The sequence below is a fragment of the Patiria miniata genome, unplaced genomic scaffold (genome assembly GCF_015706575.1).
Source record: "Patiria miniata isolate m_02_andy unplaced genomic scaffold, ASM1570657v1 HiC_scaffold_14, whole genome shotgun sequence".
NCBI classification, from domain to species: Eukaryota; Metazoa; Echinodermata; class Asteroidea; order Valvatida; family Asterinidae; genus Patiria; species Patiria miniata.
The window spans coordinates 7484670-7500586 of NW_024037052.1; the positions used below are offsets into that span (position 1 = coordinate 7484670).

The following is a 15917-nucleotide window of genomic DNA, read 5'->3' on the forward strand; positions in this document are numbered from 1 at the left end:
AGATTCAAGGACAGTTGGAACTGCCTCTTGCACTTGGTGATTATAATTTTCAATGTGTATTACATGTGTTAACGCTGATTGTTAGAGATGTTAAATTACATCACAAAAGAAAAGAAGTATGTGTTTCTGTCTGAAGACAGATCACAGGGCTTTACCGCTGATTTTTAATGAACTTATGGTTACACTCTGAAAACAAAGTAACACACGCATGTATATGAAAAAAAAAGCAAAGGAGTACTAAAAGAATGTTGTTGTTTGTTCTCATATATAAAAGCCATTAAAAATCTTATGATGATGTCATTATGACGTCTCTTCAATTTTCACATATAACACTTCCCTTACTATACAATACTAAGTTTCAACCGAATTACATATCTTCCGACAGGTTGTTTGGACAATGTAGTTATTTTGATATTATGATTACTGTAACAGTGTCAATTTTTTTTTTTAATGTTTTTTTTTTACGGTTTTTGTATGTTTTAAAGGTTTCGCTTTGAGGCCTGTGACTAATTTATTATTTTTAAATTGAACAAAGAAATTGAATTGTGCAGGTTTTGAACCTGCGACCTCTGGACCGCCATTCTGATGCTCTACCAACTGAGCTATCAAGTTCTATGTTGAAGGTTCCCAATATTGTGAATGTCTGACTAGCGCCCCATGAACAAGAGCAGACCAAAATGTTTTATTTATTCAAAATAAATTATAACACCATAAGCATTTACTGTTCACAATCTCTTATCTTCCTGCATTTTACAAAAAAGGGTTTGTTTTCAGTTTAAACGTGCTCATGCACATGCACAGGAAGTAATTACATGCACAACTAGTTTCACTTCTCTGAACTTGCATGTAAAATAAATGAACCGCAATGAATAGAAAAACAAGAATCATTGCGAACATCTAATTTTCATAAAATTAAACACTGTTTTTCCGAAGTGGCTTTTACTTGAACTCTGAAATTTAAAACTGACTGAAAATGTAAATTTTATGAATGAGACCAAGCCATTGGCCTACAAGTTGTAATTTCAGAAGTTGATGGATATAAACATCGACACAAAAATGGCAATTTATGCAAAACAAGAAAGTTCACTTTAAATACAAGCCCAAATGAATGCCACCATTAGATTTTGATTATTCTAAATAGGTAAATGTAACATTCCAACAGAAAAGAAATGACAAACTAAATCCACAAAATGTATGGTTCAAGCATAGTACAAAAATGACACACCAGGCTTTTGCTTGAATCAATCTAACTCATAGCTGCAGTCCATATATCATCTAAATTGTCACTTATAAGTGAAACTATGAAGTGTGACATCTGAACATCTTAAAAGGCGTTATACAGCCTGGAATGCGCCCAATTGGGCTACAAAACATGTTTTAAACGAAATAACATTAATAAGAAAGAACATTTAAAAGTAGGATATAAACGTTGACACAACCATCCTTTTAAAACTTGGCTTTTTTTGTGTTATTCTTGCAAGAACCATGCAAGAACGAATTTCGGGGGTCAAAATTTTGTAACTTTGTTATTAAAAATGGATTAATTTCTGGTAATAATAAAAGTGTTAATAATAATCCCTTTTCCAGAACATCGCTATACCGAACACCGCTATACAGAACATTCGGCTATACCACTCATCGTCCTTGGCTCCTGATATTTTAGTACAAAATGAACCAATCATTGTTGTTGAAATGTGTCAACAGAAGAGTGACAAGTGGCTATTATTTTTCCAAGGAAAAGAAGAAGGGAAAAGCCACCCATTGCTGTAGGTAGTAAGCTAAAAAAAACCTGCCTGATTAGGTAATTCAATAGTTGGCACGCATTCAAAGTCATCTTTCAGAAACTACCAGGGCGTGCAGGGTGAAGTTCTGAAGGGCGCTCTTTATTGAAAAGTGAGTACCGGAGCATCGGCAGCTTAAAATCGCTATATCGAACGATCGCTATTACGAACAATTTCTGCGAATCCCGTGATGTTCATTAAAACGGCGTTCCACTGTACAAAGAAATGTAGAATTGGGATTAACAGCCTTCTCAGAGCACCATTTGATGTAGTGCTGTAGTTGGCTAATATAAGTTCATCTAGATGATGCCTGTCCGCTTTTTGGCTGCCAGGGTTAAAGCTCCTCTGAAATGTCTGGTGTTTGAAATGACAATTTGACAGTATCCAATCGGAGAGATGAAGGCTGATTGGATCCGGGTGAGGTAACTGAGACCTGGGTTTGGAGATTAAGTCTGGTTGTTCCAGTAAGGTGATGGGGTAGCAGGTGCGGATCCAGAGGGGGAGGGGTATTTTGGGGACCCCCCCCCCCCCTGTCAGCGTTGTCCCAGCAACACGAACACTTAGATTAAGTATACATCTGTATATGTGTGTTTGTGTCAGTAGTCCGTGTGTATTGTTCGTAATCGTTGTACCATAAGTAGACTGTAAGTATATAACTAATAAATAATGCATGTGTCTTATAAATATTCATGTTGCCATGGTCCTATCCTTTGTGTCTTGTTGGCGTTTCTTTAAAATAAACCCTGCCTGTCATGTGACCCGCAGCCCGCGCGTTTTATAAAAAGATAGAGATACGCCAAAAACAGAAAGACGCCGATCACGATCAATCTGTAGAAAAATAGCATTTTGCTGACTGCAAACTTGCAATATCGCCTAGACCAGGTCTTGAAACCGGCGATGAACTCCAAGAGTCATACTGGACTTTGATCTGCCATCAGACCATGGCAAACTGGCTTAGCTAGAAGCCGTTATCCCCAAAGACCGTCGCTTGAGGCAGACAGGCCCTGCGACAGGCTGACAGCAGCTACCCAGCGTCACCGCCGTCAAGCTGGTCGACCGTGACGCCTGGTTTCTACATCACCCGGCTGCCTACAACAGAGGCTCCGTCGAGGTGGCTGCGCACCGTCAAGCCAGTGGTCCAAGTGCGAGAGAGTACTCCACCCATGCACATGCCAACGCAACTTGAGCCGTAAACTATACGGTGGGCCCTAAATATTGAATAATTATTGCCGGCTTAGAGTAGGTTTAATATAATAGTATTAAAGTTCATTTAGTTAGGTGATTTAACTATTTGTTCGTGTTTGCTTCATTAGATTCTTCTTAGCGTAGGTTAAACTTCTGTTGAGTTAACTTGGTTAATTTAAATAGATTTGGTTGATTATAAGTTCTATACTTCAAGCTTTGACTTTTCTGCATTTAATTCATTGATCCATTTGCGTTACCTAAGGTTAGTTTTATACTCATCTCTGGTATTGATTTACACTATTTATTGGGTTACCATCGCCTCATTCTATAAATAATTTTCGTAAGGATTTGTATACATAATATTTGTAAATATTATTCGTAGCCTATAAATATACAGTGTGTGCATATTAAATAATTTGTAAATATACAGAACGTGTCAGAGGATTATTATTGGTGTTTGCACGAAGTTGTGGGTGGGAAAACCAGTCCCGAAAATTCCACTGCACTAATTTCTGGGGGCAGTTGTGACACCCCCCCCCCCCCATCGAGCTCTGACTCGGGGGGGGGGGGGGGGGGTTTCCCATAGAAATACATAACAAATAATTTGACACCCCCTTCCCCTGCTCTGACACCCACCAAAATATTGTACTGGTAATAATGTTCACCTAGCTGTGCACAAAATTCGGACAGAGCCAGCTGGATGTATTACACTATTCTGTACTACAGTGTGAATGATCATCAGATTTGAACAGCGCCTCCATTAAAAGTATGGGATGAGCCCCCCCCCCCCCCCTATTGATTTCACGGAGACAAAGTGTCCAGAAAAAAAACAACCTGTCTACGTGTCAGCATTGATTTGCTGATGTGACACCCCCCCCCCCCCCCCGCATTAATTCCGCATTAATTCCTGGATCCGCCCCTGGGTAGTGAATGAGTAGATCCATAAGTTATGGAAATGAAGCCTGTCTTTGCCAAAAGGGGCTATGAGGATGACCTTGCACTTATGTTGGATTTTTGTCAGAACTCGAGGCAGTAGCGATATTGGAGGGAAAGCATATCCCATGATTCCCAGCCTATTGGAGCTCAAGGCATATCTGTCTCTCAGCCTATAGTAGGTTGGCATGAAGAGAGATGTAACCGCTGTTCATCAGTTGTGGTGTGCTGTTATAGCACCATCCAGCATAGCCTTGGTCAAGGCGTTCGTCATTATTCGTCCGTACGTGGTAAACGAACGGCAGCATATCCTCGCTATGCAGTGCATTAAAAATACAGCGCCAACAGCGACCTCATGCAGCCACTATTTCATGCAAATCATTTGGATCCAGACGAACTTGCGCATGGTGCATTTTCAATGTCACCTGAGACCAAGTCAGCAGAGTTGAACTGCTGGTACGTTGTACTGCACAGTTCACATTTTACAGCAGCGGTCTTTAATTTGGTTACATTGAGCTTCTTTGGTGGTTTCGTGCCTTGAGGTCTCCTGAGTGGTTTGATGTTGAAGTTGAACTTCGCACGGATGAATCGATGGTCAGTTGAGCAGTCAGCTCCTCTCATAGCCTTGGTGATTTTCACAGCGATGTCCCTCAATCAGGTGCCAAAGTTTTGAACGGGGATGCATCCATGACGTTTTGTTTTTATTTGGAAGTAGAAACAAAGTGTTGCTAATGGTGAGGTTGTGTTCTGCACATTTTGTGAGAAGAAGGAGACCATTTGAATTGCATGCTCCAATACCATGGTTCCCTATTATGCCCTGCCATGTATGATGGTCAGAGCCAACACGAGCACTGAAGTTACCAGGGAGATTACTTGTTCCAGATCATCATAAAACTTGTCTTTGACATCATCCAGGTTTGTCATGGTAGGTGCATACACACTGACTATGGTGGCATGTTGTTTCGCTGTGAGTGACTGACGCAAAGTCATTAAGCGGTCGTTGATACCCAAGATGTTCAAGATTACCTACGATGTGATTTTTCACGGCAAAACCAACACCAGCTTCATGATGCTCATCGCTGGGACGACCACTCCAGAAAAAGATGTAACCAGCGCCAAGTTCGCCAGCTCTCTGCCAACGAGTGCAGTTCTTCATATAGGTCTATAGGGGCATCACGGAGTGTTCGCACATTTCATGCCGCAAAGTTAAGCAGACGTTGTTTTGCATTCCTGCAGTTGGTATGCTTGCTGTGTGAGTAAGTTGTCGATGACATTTCGTTTTGATGATCATTCATGGTAGAAAGATCGTCCTGGAGGATGTGTCTGTGTAGGGGGGGGGGGGGACGGTGGAGATGTTATGGCACCTACGCGTGACTTTGATTTAAGTGAAGAAGATTTGCGCTGAGTCAACCTCACTTATCCGCTTTGCCCATCTGGGGCCAGAGGCAAGACAGAGTCAAGACATCTGGAGATGGGTTAAGCTGTAGTGGATGGCCTGCAGTACCTTGCCCTGTGCGCCTGTACCGATGACCTGAGCTCTCCACATAACTTTGCTGCCATGCCATCCAAGCCGGATGATGTAGCATATCTGCTGGGTCCGCCTTGTCTGCCACAGTAGACTTCATGCACGTAGGTGTACTGAGAGAGAGATGGGCATCTCTATCTCTCAGGAAAGTTCGTATCCAAGGTGAAATGTGCAGAATGTACTCAGGATTTTCTTGTGCTCTTTTGTTTCATGTAGATTTTGTAGAGTACTTAAAGAACTTGGAGAAGTACACGCATAGAGCTAATGAGAATAACAAAGAAAGCATAATACTCCTGTGAAACATCTGTCAGTCTTTATTTATTTTGCGATCTCAGAGACAATTGCAAGAGCAGAATGTTGCAAGTGGATTGTTAAGGTGGGATGCAAACAGATCTATGTGGAGAGGGAGGAAGCTAGATTGTTGAACACCGGCTGCACTGTTGGGCGGTGGAGTGTCCAGTCTGGACAATATTTGCCCTCATGACAGGGCATCGGCAATGGGGGGGGGGGGGGGGGGGGGGTTGGGGACATTTCCCCCCAAGTTGTTTCCTTGGCCCCCCACCCTCAGTTTTCCCTCGACACTTTATCTACAAATAGATTAATTAAGTTTATTTTCTTCATAACAAGTTGAAGATAGAAACGGAATAATCAGTTCTATGGACACATTTTGGGCCAATGAAAGCATTATAAATGTTGGTACTTTGGTAGACAAAACACGCCATACATGCATTTTACACAGTCATAGATAGTGTGCAGCCAACGCTATTGTACATTTGTTGTACAGTTTGTTATACACAATTCTGCAGTTTGATACTTTCTCATTCATAAAACGACTACACTTCTTGTGTGGACCATTGACAATGGGAGTGCACGCGCGCTTATACAGAAAAGTTATTTGTGGGTGGCCACACCCCATCCCCACCCCCTAGCAATGCCACATGTGGCAGGGGAGGTTGTGAAATTGCACTTTGTGTAATTTATAAAATGTTCCCTTGCAAATTGGTCTACAGTTTACACTTCTTTTTACGATATTATGACGATATTATGCAAATAGCAGATCTGAATTTGTTGACATGAGGGACGGTGTGGATCGGGCCTAGCAGACTATCTGCTAATCATCCACAGCTCTAGGGATACACAGTGTGTTTTTTGTTTGTAAAATGACCCATAATCAAGAAGATGTTCTTTTTATGAATAACAAATTCAAAACAAAAGAAATACAAATCACAACAAACTTTTTAAGGTGTCCTTGAACAAATACCGGCACCCGGAGCTGGAGGCACACAAAGTCATTCTCTGGAAACCAACCCGCGGACACAGGAGACGAGGAAGATTCAAAATGACTTACACTGGGGTGCTGCAAAAGGACACCGGTGTGAAATCGACAGACGAACTGGCCACCCTCATGCGGGACCAAATTATTTGGAAAAGCCATACTTGAGCCCGCCTGTGGGCAACAGGGTGGCAAAAATGTTTTGAGTGCTACTGCACAAAGAGTATACAATTGCCCAAGGTTTTTTCACCAGGTATTAAAATATCAATATTGGACCTAATTATAGCAAAAAGGAAATAATTCTGAGTGCCCCAAGCAAGTGGCTTTTTGGAGGGGTAAATATGAGATAAAAATATATTTTTGCAAGTTGTAAAACATGCTTTATTGCAGGGCCTAAAATAATATAAAGATTACAAGTGCTTACATTTTGGCTGGATGGCCTTTGAAAATAACACAAAAAATTCAGTTTTACAATCCCAAAATTGACCCCAAATTGCCAAAACACATAATGGCCTGTTACCAATAAGCCATTTTGAGGTATGGCAGACACAATAGGAGGGTGCTGTTTGATTTGGGTGAAGTCTTTTGTATTTACCCAAACCAAATGGCGCCCTCCTATTGTACCGGCCATATCTCAAGTAGGCTAATGGCACTGTACCTAATATGAATTGAGAAGTCTGTTTTGGTTACTTACTCTCCAAGTCCTTTCATCCAACAAAGTATTTTTGTACCATGGACACTTACACAAAGTACAGGACTCTCAAAAACATATGTTGTTTCTCCATTAAGGGCACGTAAGAGCCTTAATACATTGTAGATGAAACGAACCTACAACTTTAATGAGAAAAACCTTGCTCAAACAGATGGAAGGTTGTTACCAAATACCTGTTGAAATTATTTAGCCTAAAGTGACATAATTCGGAAGGAAACAATCATTGAAAGTTATTTAAAATGTGCACCTGCGGGTGCATTTGTTTATGTGCGTTAATACCACACAAAAACGTGTGCATTTATGTTTTCTCTGTTTCACAAAATGTATAGTAGCAGCTAAGCTAAACCTACACGTTAGTTGTTATGCACATCCTATATTTATGACATATAGTACCAAATTTCCCTGAACTTCCAAATTACAAACTTCGGAAAGTAAATTATGCTCTTTCACTATTCAAATTCAAATCTTCTTGTCCTTAAAAGCAAAGCAGCACGCAACATGGTCATAGTAACTTTAACATTCAGTGGCCATGTTCAGACAGTGTTTTAGCTAAAACAGTAAAAGTTAAAATGGTAGACTACCGCAGGAGGCTGATTGCAAAAATAAAATTACTGAGCATCCAGACATCGTTTTAAGTACAGCAAGTTCAACTCAAGGTGGTTTATCTCAGTTTCTAAGGTAACTTAGAACATCCGCCTCAGCCAAAAACCGCGCACTTAAAAGAGCCTTCACTTCTTCCACTTCTACCAGTTCGCTACACATGGTCTGAGCCTCTCACCGTCGTGACGTGTTGCTGTATTTTACATCGTTTAAAAAAAATTACACAAACAGATATTTGGCTAAAACGGGAAGAGTTTTAGCTAAAACCGTTCATACATCATTTTAGGAAATGAATTTTTTTCTGGTTAAGAGATAAACCCACCCTCTTATAGGGTTTAAGTTGCCGTTTTAGCGACGAGTTGAACTCAATTCGGTCAAAATATAAAAGCATTCAGACATCGTTTTAGCAAGAAAGTTACACCGAATCGAGTTTAAACCAGTGTTTTGAGTGAATTTAAAACGATATCTGAACGACCCCACTGAGTGACAATCTGCTCAAATTACCCATTGTTTATTTTTACCCAAAGTCTGCAGGTCAAAGTCAGTGACAGTCACTGACTTTGACCTGCAGACTTTGGGTAAAAATAAACACTTTAAAAATATGTTCATGGTTAGTTTTGTTAGAAACCTACCAAGGCCTGCTGTACATGTTATCTGGTGATGATAACCTCTCCTCCCTGGCCATGGAATGGAAGCCTGGCTGGAGGTGAATCGTTTTAGCCATGGCAGTACTTTTCGATGCTTCCCATTGCCGGGCTGCATTGTTGATTGCAATCCTACGCTTCTCCTGTGCACATAATGACAATCGGATTATGCCTGTACAAACACAATCAGCCCCTCATAACCAGGTCTAGTAATAAGCAGTTCGTAGATTAGGTCCAGTAGTAAGTCAATTGCATGCAGTTCACTTTCTATTACAAACCAAAAAAACCAAAATCTTCAACCTAGAGCCTGAAAATTCACCCCTGGAGGCGCGCTTCCGGAACAGTTGAATAGGAAAATGAACATGCACAATTTTCAAAATATGAAATTATTTTGGGATCATTAATTTTTTTAAGAAAACCACCCCCGACAAAGGCCTCTGTAAAATTGCTACTAGTATATCACTTATACAAACTGATAAATTGCCTAACATGATGCAAAAGATCGTGCCTAAATTGGTGTACGTAGATGAGAATCTCTGAATTTGTGGTGGTCATTAGGTGAACAGGGAAAGCTAAAGTGAAATAAAAGACCGAAATAGTTTTAGGGTTTTCAAGTTGTATATGAAAAGATTTACAGGACTCAATCACATAATTTACGAAAACAATGGTAGAATTGACCAGTGATAGGACTGCACCCACGATCTCCTCAAGCCAGCCCCATTAGATCTAGAATCCATCAGCTATAGGTAGGTAGCTCTTTTCAATGTTATACATTCTCGTTCTCATGCAACTAAGTAGGTCCTACATGATATGAAAACAAACATGCACACACTAGGAGACCAAGGAACAACAATGCCTGATGTGAAAGGTTATAAATGAAATGCATTTTTACCCATCTCCGAGTAATTTTTCCTCAATTTTACTTGAACTATACCTAGATAAAATTCCTTATTGGGGTGGTAACGGTAAGAAATCATTCTGCCAAAAATTACAACAGGTGAAAGGGCAACCCAATAAAAGATACCCATAGGCGGACCACACGAGGGTTCCCGAAGCTGAGCCGCATGACCTTTTACTTTCAGGCTCTATACCTAGCATGGATTGCAAAGTGCTTCTCAATTAATTACTTATGTGTGTATTGCAACTAGGAGTTTTGCACTCTTAATTGTAAACATAATTCTTCCCCCTTCTATTTCATTTCAAACAAAATAAAATAAACCTAGAAATGTGTTTGTCACGTGGACAAACACAGCTGTGTCGGCTGTTTGAGATGACTCTGTGACATGTGATGAAGTCATCATGACGTCACTTTGAATTTCATCTATAACACAGGGTCGCAGTTTAGGTTCATACATGTACCAAGCTACAACCAAACCAGACCTAAAGTTCTCTAGATATAGGCCTTAGAAAAATACCCCTTTAATGTGACATTACATGAAGACGAAGAATAGTTTGTAACTTTTGAGGATCTGCCAGGAATAGACTTTTAAGGATCTAGCATTGCTACTACTGAAGGCCTTTTCATAAAAAAAAAACACAGTCATGATTCCACTTCTGAGTGTGGAATAATGTTTTATTCAACAGACCAAAGGGATAATGATGTTAGTCTTTGTTTACATGTGCATTTTTTTTATGCGGGCATGGTGGCTCTCATCCCAACTGGGCTCTCCTAAGAATGTGGACATGTAAACAAAGCAGGACGTCATCCTGGTGCAGATTCAAACAAGCCTACTTTGTACCTTGAGGACCACCAGCTTGTTTGTCTCTCTCTTCTTCTCTTCCTCCCGTTTGGCTACTGTACTTGAAAGCCGCCGCTCTTCCTCCTGAGGAATACAAAAAGCCAACACTGGCTTAATTAAATTAAAAATAACATTATACACCCAGGGGAACAACGTAGATGATTCAAAGTTGTTAAGTGTACACAAGGCTGTGTACTGATGGAGGAAAAACAGTATGAAGTTTTCCGTAGTCCATTTTTTTTAAAACTCCATATTTCTCTTTAATTGTTCAAACTCTGTTTATGAAAAAAATCAACTTTATGACGCCATCAAAAATATCACAAAAGCAAGGCCAGCACAAGATCCCGATCATGTATGGGTTCCAAAAGGGCTGCATCAAGAAAACTCAATCTTGAGAGAGTTCTCATTTTTGAAATTTGTTTGTAAGCAATTGACTTCTTGCAATTCGGGTGATTTTTCACCGTCTTTTTTAAGCGATGTCAATGTGAATAGTAGACATGCGAACTCCTGGTTGACCTTTCACCAGCTGTTTTGCTCATACTGACATATTTAAATATTCTATTCCCTGTCAGTTTGTTAGGAAATGGAGTACTTATCCCGATAACTTGGTTGATATGTTAGCCTGTGCCCCCCTGTCTGCTTTTTTGCGGGAACTAAAACAGTATTTTGATCAGTAATCTGTATTCTCTTCCTTGATTTTTTTTTACTTAGACTTAACTTGATATATCCATTTTAGACTCTGCTGTTGTTTTTTTAGCAAATTTGTTTTGCTATTCCTGGTTAATCGAGTTTGTTTTGCTCTGCCGGATAAATTCCTCCACCATACTCCTTTCCCAGCCCTCTCCTCCACACTTGGTTTTGTTGCTTCTCTTCCCATTTCCTGTCTTACCCTTCCCCTTCCCATTGGCCCTGTTTAACCCTCCCTCTCCTGGTTTTGTTTCTTTGTTTGTTTGTTTGTTGGGGTGTCGGGGTGTTTGTTTGTTTGTTTATCCCCCCCCCCTCTTCTCCTTCCCTGTCTCCCTCCCTCCCTCTGTTGTACTGCCCCGTTCTCCTATCCACTTCCTTTACTTAGCCTCATCTGCCCTGCCCATTTGTTTAATCCCATATTATACTCCCTTGGACATTTCCTCCCTTGTGCAATTTTGGTAGTTTTAATTGTTTTGTGCTTGGTCTATGTTATGTGTCTGTCATTGTGCAGGGTTGGAGAGACATGCCCCATTGGCGACAGTGTTTTGTTTCACTTTTGTTCTTCTCCTTGGCAGCCCTGCACTGTCCATGTTCTGTCTTTCGTGTGTAGTGTTTACTTGGTTTCTTATTGTTTGTATATCCTTTTGTTTTAATATCAAATTTTATGTATTTATTGTAATTGTGTGTATATATGTCCATCTGCCGAATAAAATATTATCATTATTATTATAATGGCCAAATCTGAAGTCAAACCAGCTGAGGTTCAGGCTGATATAGCAAGGAAAGTTCATCCAAGGTCAACCTGATTGAGGATAAGTTGTTGAGGTGAATTTGAATGTGGCTCAAGCTGTGGAGACTAGCGGACAGAAACTAATGAGTGAGAAGATGGTGAGAGCATTGAAGACACCAGAAACAAGCCAGTTTGATATGAAAAAATTATCCAGGCTCAGAAAGAAACGTATTAAGAGAAGTTTTGATGGCTATTTGGTCAGGATCATGAAGTCCAGTTCAAGGTTAAAAATGGGCTGCTTTATAGAGAATTCACCACACCATGAACATAACAGGGTCACACAGGGTTACATAGCGTAATAATTAACCCTTGCAAAAATTTTAAACATAGCTTGGGCATCGGTCCATTTTGGTAAGGCTTTTGCTGTGCCCACTGCAGGCTATGTTTTATAGCATTTGACATAGAATAACTAATTTGAGATGATAAACAAAAACTTTGGAATGATAAATTATTCATGAACATTTGATATAATGTACTATACACTTCCTGAATATATTAGGTGGGTCATGCTTACAAGTATGTTTCATCCTTGCACAAGCCATGTGCAACAAGATATCAAGAGTCTCATCTGTAGGGATTTGATTATTGGGGAAAAGAAAAACCTGAAAATCTAATCTATCTCACAATGGTAGTCCTAGCCTTGAGAGAGTGAAGCCAAAATGTCCAGATGCACTGTAGTACATTCTAAGCCTTCCTGGAACAGCTTTTGAACATTTTTTTTTCAATTTCAGTCCCTTTAACTTAAGGTTAACTTTGTCTGAAGATTTTTGTCATCAATGCATGAATAGGATGTAATGACTTGTTGAGAAATTAAACATCACTACGCCTAGTTCTGATTCTAATCATGTTTCACCTAAAAAACTATTTCTACTCATATGTTGTTCCGGGAAAATGCTTTTTAAACAAGAATAAACAAAATAAATCATAGTTCTGCTTCCGGTTACCCAAACCATGCCCAACTTTATTGCGTGTCCCTAACATTACTTTATCAGAATATTTTGTTCTTTTTTTCAAAATTACCGGTTGTTTGGAACAATTTAAGGGGTCTTATGGAAGGTCATAAATGTGTAGACCCTAACATTTTTTATCGGCTCAGAGAAAAAAAAAAGTCACAAAAAGGCTTCTCAACAACTTTTTTTAATATAAAAAATGCTTGTAATATTTCTGTTTTTGTTTGTTTGCCTACTGACATATCGCTACTTTTTGGAAGGAAACCTTCTTAGATTTCCCCCAATGTGATCGGAAAAATATAAACTTCGCAGTGGTGAAAAGCCCATGCCTTACAGTGGCCAAAGTTGAGGACCAGAACCAGTCAATGGCCAACATAGCGAGATAAACATGTCGAATTTGACATCGTAAAAATGCCATACAAACATAGATGGAGAAAGAAAAATTCTATAAGTTTAGTCACAGAACTATTTTGAGGTTGTACTGCTTGTACTTATTTTTGCGAATTTTCTACCACAACACGTGATTTGGTGCCTGCTACACTGTGTGCAGTCACACATGCTGTATGTGCTGCGCGATGAAGGCCTACGGCAGGCCCCCCCCCCCATTTTCTCAACAGATTTACATGATCTAGTTGGTTGACTTTTGGGGCAAAAAAACCCCAAGACTTCCAGTATAAACTGGAAAAAATCACATTTCTGAATCTGAATTTCTGAAAAAGACATGTTTTCCATGTGGAATGAAAATCACAGCTGTTGAAATATCTCCACAACAAGGTACAACCATGCAAAGCAAAATCCAAGAAAGACTTGGCACAGAGACATAACGAGGCTCAATCAGCAGACTGGAATAAATGTTGATTTATTTGGTTGAGTACCGGGACAAATTAGAATAAATCTACTTTAGCACTGATGTAAATGAGATATGGTAGAGTGGTTAAGGGCGGGTAATTCGAATATGGAGTGGCACATGCATGTGTATGTGTTTGGATTGAAGCTAGATCACTTCACGCTTGCGAGCAGCAATGACAACACACAATTTTTAACACCAGTAGTTGTCAAGTTATTATTGTATAGTTAAAGTTGTTCAACGTCTTAAACAGTTCATTCTAAGAGACGGACATTGCTACCCTAACCTGAAGCAGTTGTCTTGCATAGATCAGGTGTACATTTCCACTTTTCCAAATTTGGTTGTGTGTTTTTTTTTGTATCTGGCAGTCAACACAGCAATGGGATTCAATGTAACATCAAATGTGGTACAAATATTCATAAAGAGCCATAACATCTGTCATAGACAAGTCAAAGTGCGCCTAACAGGCTGCCACACATGCATCAATCCTCTCAGCTTTCTTCAACATTTCTTTGTGATCCTCACTTCAAAGTGTTCTGCACCTTTAAACACTGATCGAATTTGCATCATGGAATCCACTAGTTACTTTGGATGATCCAACATTGCCCTACTTTGGAGATTTTTGTGATTGTCTTCTTGCTTGGTTGTTGCTGTTTCTTGGCCTGTATATTTCCATCAGCCATGTCTTCATTGTTATCTGATGTTCATCCAAGCCTGACCTTGTAACAATAGGTTGAATGCACAGTGATCACAGCTCACAATAGTTGAACAAATGGAGCCCTGCAAGCCGTATTTCCTGCTTGGTCTGTGTGTGCTATTCAGCATATGTCTACGGTGGCCCTGGAACGACATTTTAATATTGACCTTTTTAATATGAACCTTGTAACTTCTTAATATTGACGTTGTACTTTCACAATATGCACGTAGCTTAATATCGCATTGTGGAAGTTGTTCCTTCTTAATGTGAATGTTCCAACTTGTTAATGTTCACGTTCGATCTTGTAAATGTACATCATTGATCACGCTTGATGTCAACGTTGCACTTTGCTTCTTCGCAATATGAACCATGTACCTTCGCATCGTGAACGTTTGACCTTGCATCATGCATTATAAAAAGTACGAAGTCCTTGTCAAGCCCTTTAGTTAAACAACCAGTTATGATGGAGTTTCAATCTGACAGCTGTTTAATGTCCCTTTACCTGGGTCTACCGTGTAGTGATTTTTATCATGAATCAAGGCTCTCTGATTTATTTCACATATCTTTTATAATTCATGTTCAGGCTAATGAGTGCTGTTTCACTAGAAAAGATGTGTTCAATTCATGAGACTAATTAATTTCTTGACGGTATACTCTCCGTCAATTACAATAATTCAAAACAGTGTTCTGTGATCACGCTAAGAAGGCTTTTATCATAATACTTTACATCCTTCAAGCCCCATTCAGATTTTTTTTGTGTTTTTAATCATAGTTACGAGAGATTTCCGTCGAGATCCGCGTATTTAATTAGTATAAGAGTATGATCTAAGGATGTAATTGAAAGGAACATCATTTATATGCGGTGGTACCGTTACGAAATAATATCCACGTCTTATAAAGCATGACAACAATAGTAAGGGCATACATTGATATTTATTACTTCGGGGAAATATCGAGTATTTCACCAATGGTCCCATTCCCGTCAATCATTGTAAAAGCGATAGCGCGCGGGCACAGGTGGCTTCGGTCAATTCTTGTCTGGCCTCCCCATACTATTATTTCAAGTTCCGTTAAAATGTTTACCTGATGTATATTATTCAATTTAATTACCTTATAGTATGGAAATAAACCTGAAACCTGAAACCTGATACACCCGCAACATACTCGAGCTTGTCTAGGGACTAGACGTTTTTATGGTTGAATGCGCGATAACCCGCCACCGCGAGAGAGCGCCGCATCACGACCGCACCGTTGCGTTGAGCGCGAATCACGTGTTGTCGGGGCACCCTATACCAAGTTGTTTGCTTGGAGTTCATGACTGGTCGTCAGCCAATTGCGAATATTCTTCACGTTGCGGTCAGGCGCGGATATTCGGGGAGGGGGGGGGGGTATGTAGGGTTCGACTTTGCAGTAGCCCGAAAACCAAATGCTCGTCAAAACAGCGGGGATCCTCATACTATTTGGTAAGGAGCCCTGTTGGCGAGTAAAAAATTATTGGGATATGGCAAAGATGAAAGTACAGGAAGAAAGAAATCATTACATTCAGAAAGCAAA

At 39.9% G+C, this 15917-nt stretch overlaps 1 protein-coding gene across 1 annotated transcript in view; it reads right to left on the reverse strand.

The window, feature by feature from the left end:
- Positions 1 to 15917, reverse strand: part of LOC119721734 (leucine-rich repeat-containing protein 49-like) — a 79037-nt gene that overhangs the window by 7727 nt on the left and 55393 nt on the right. Inside the window, exons 7-8 of the mRNA XM_038191700.1 lie at positions 10393 to 10476; positions 8642 to 8796 (exon numbers count right to left, since the gene is read on the reverse strand). Of these exons, the coding sequence (XP_038047628.1) occupies positions 8642 to 8796; positions 10393 to 10476 (239 nt within the window). The remainder of the gene's footprint in view (positions 1 to 8641; positions 8797 to 10392; positions 10477 to 15917) is intronic.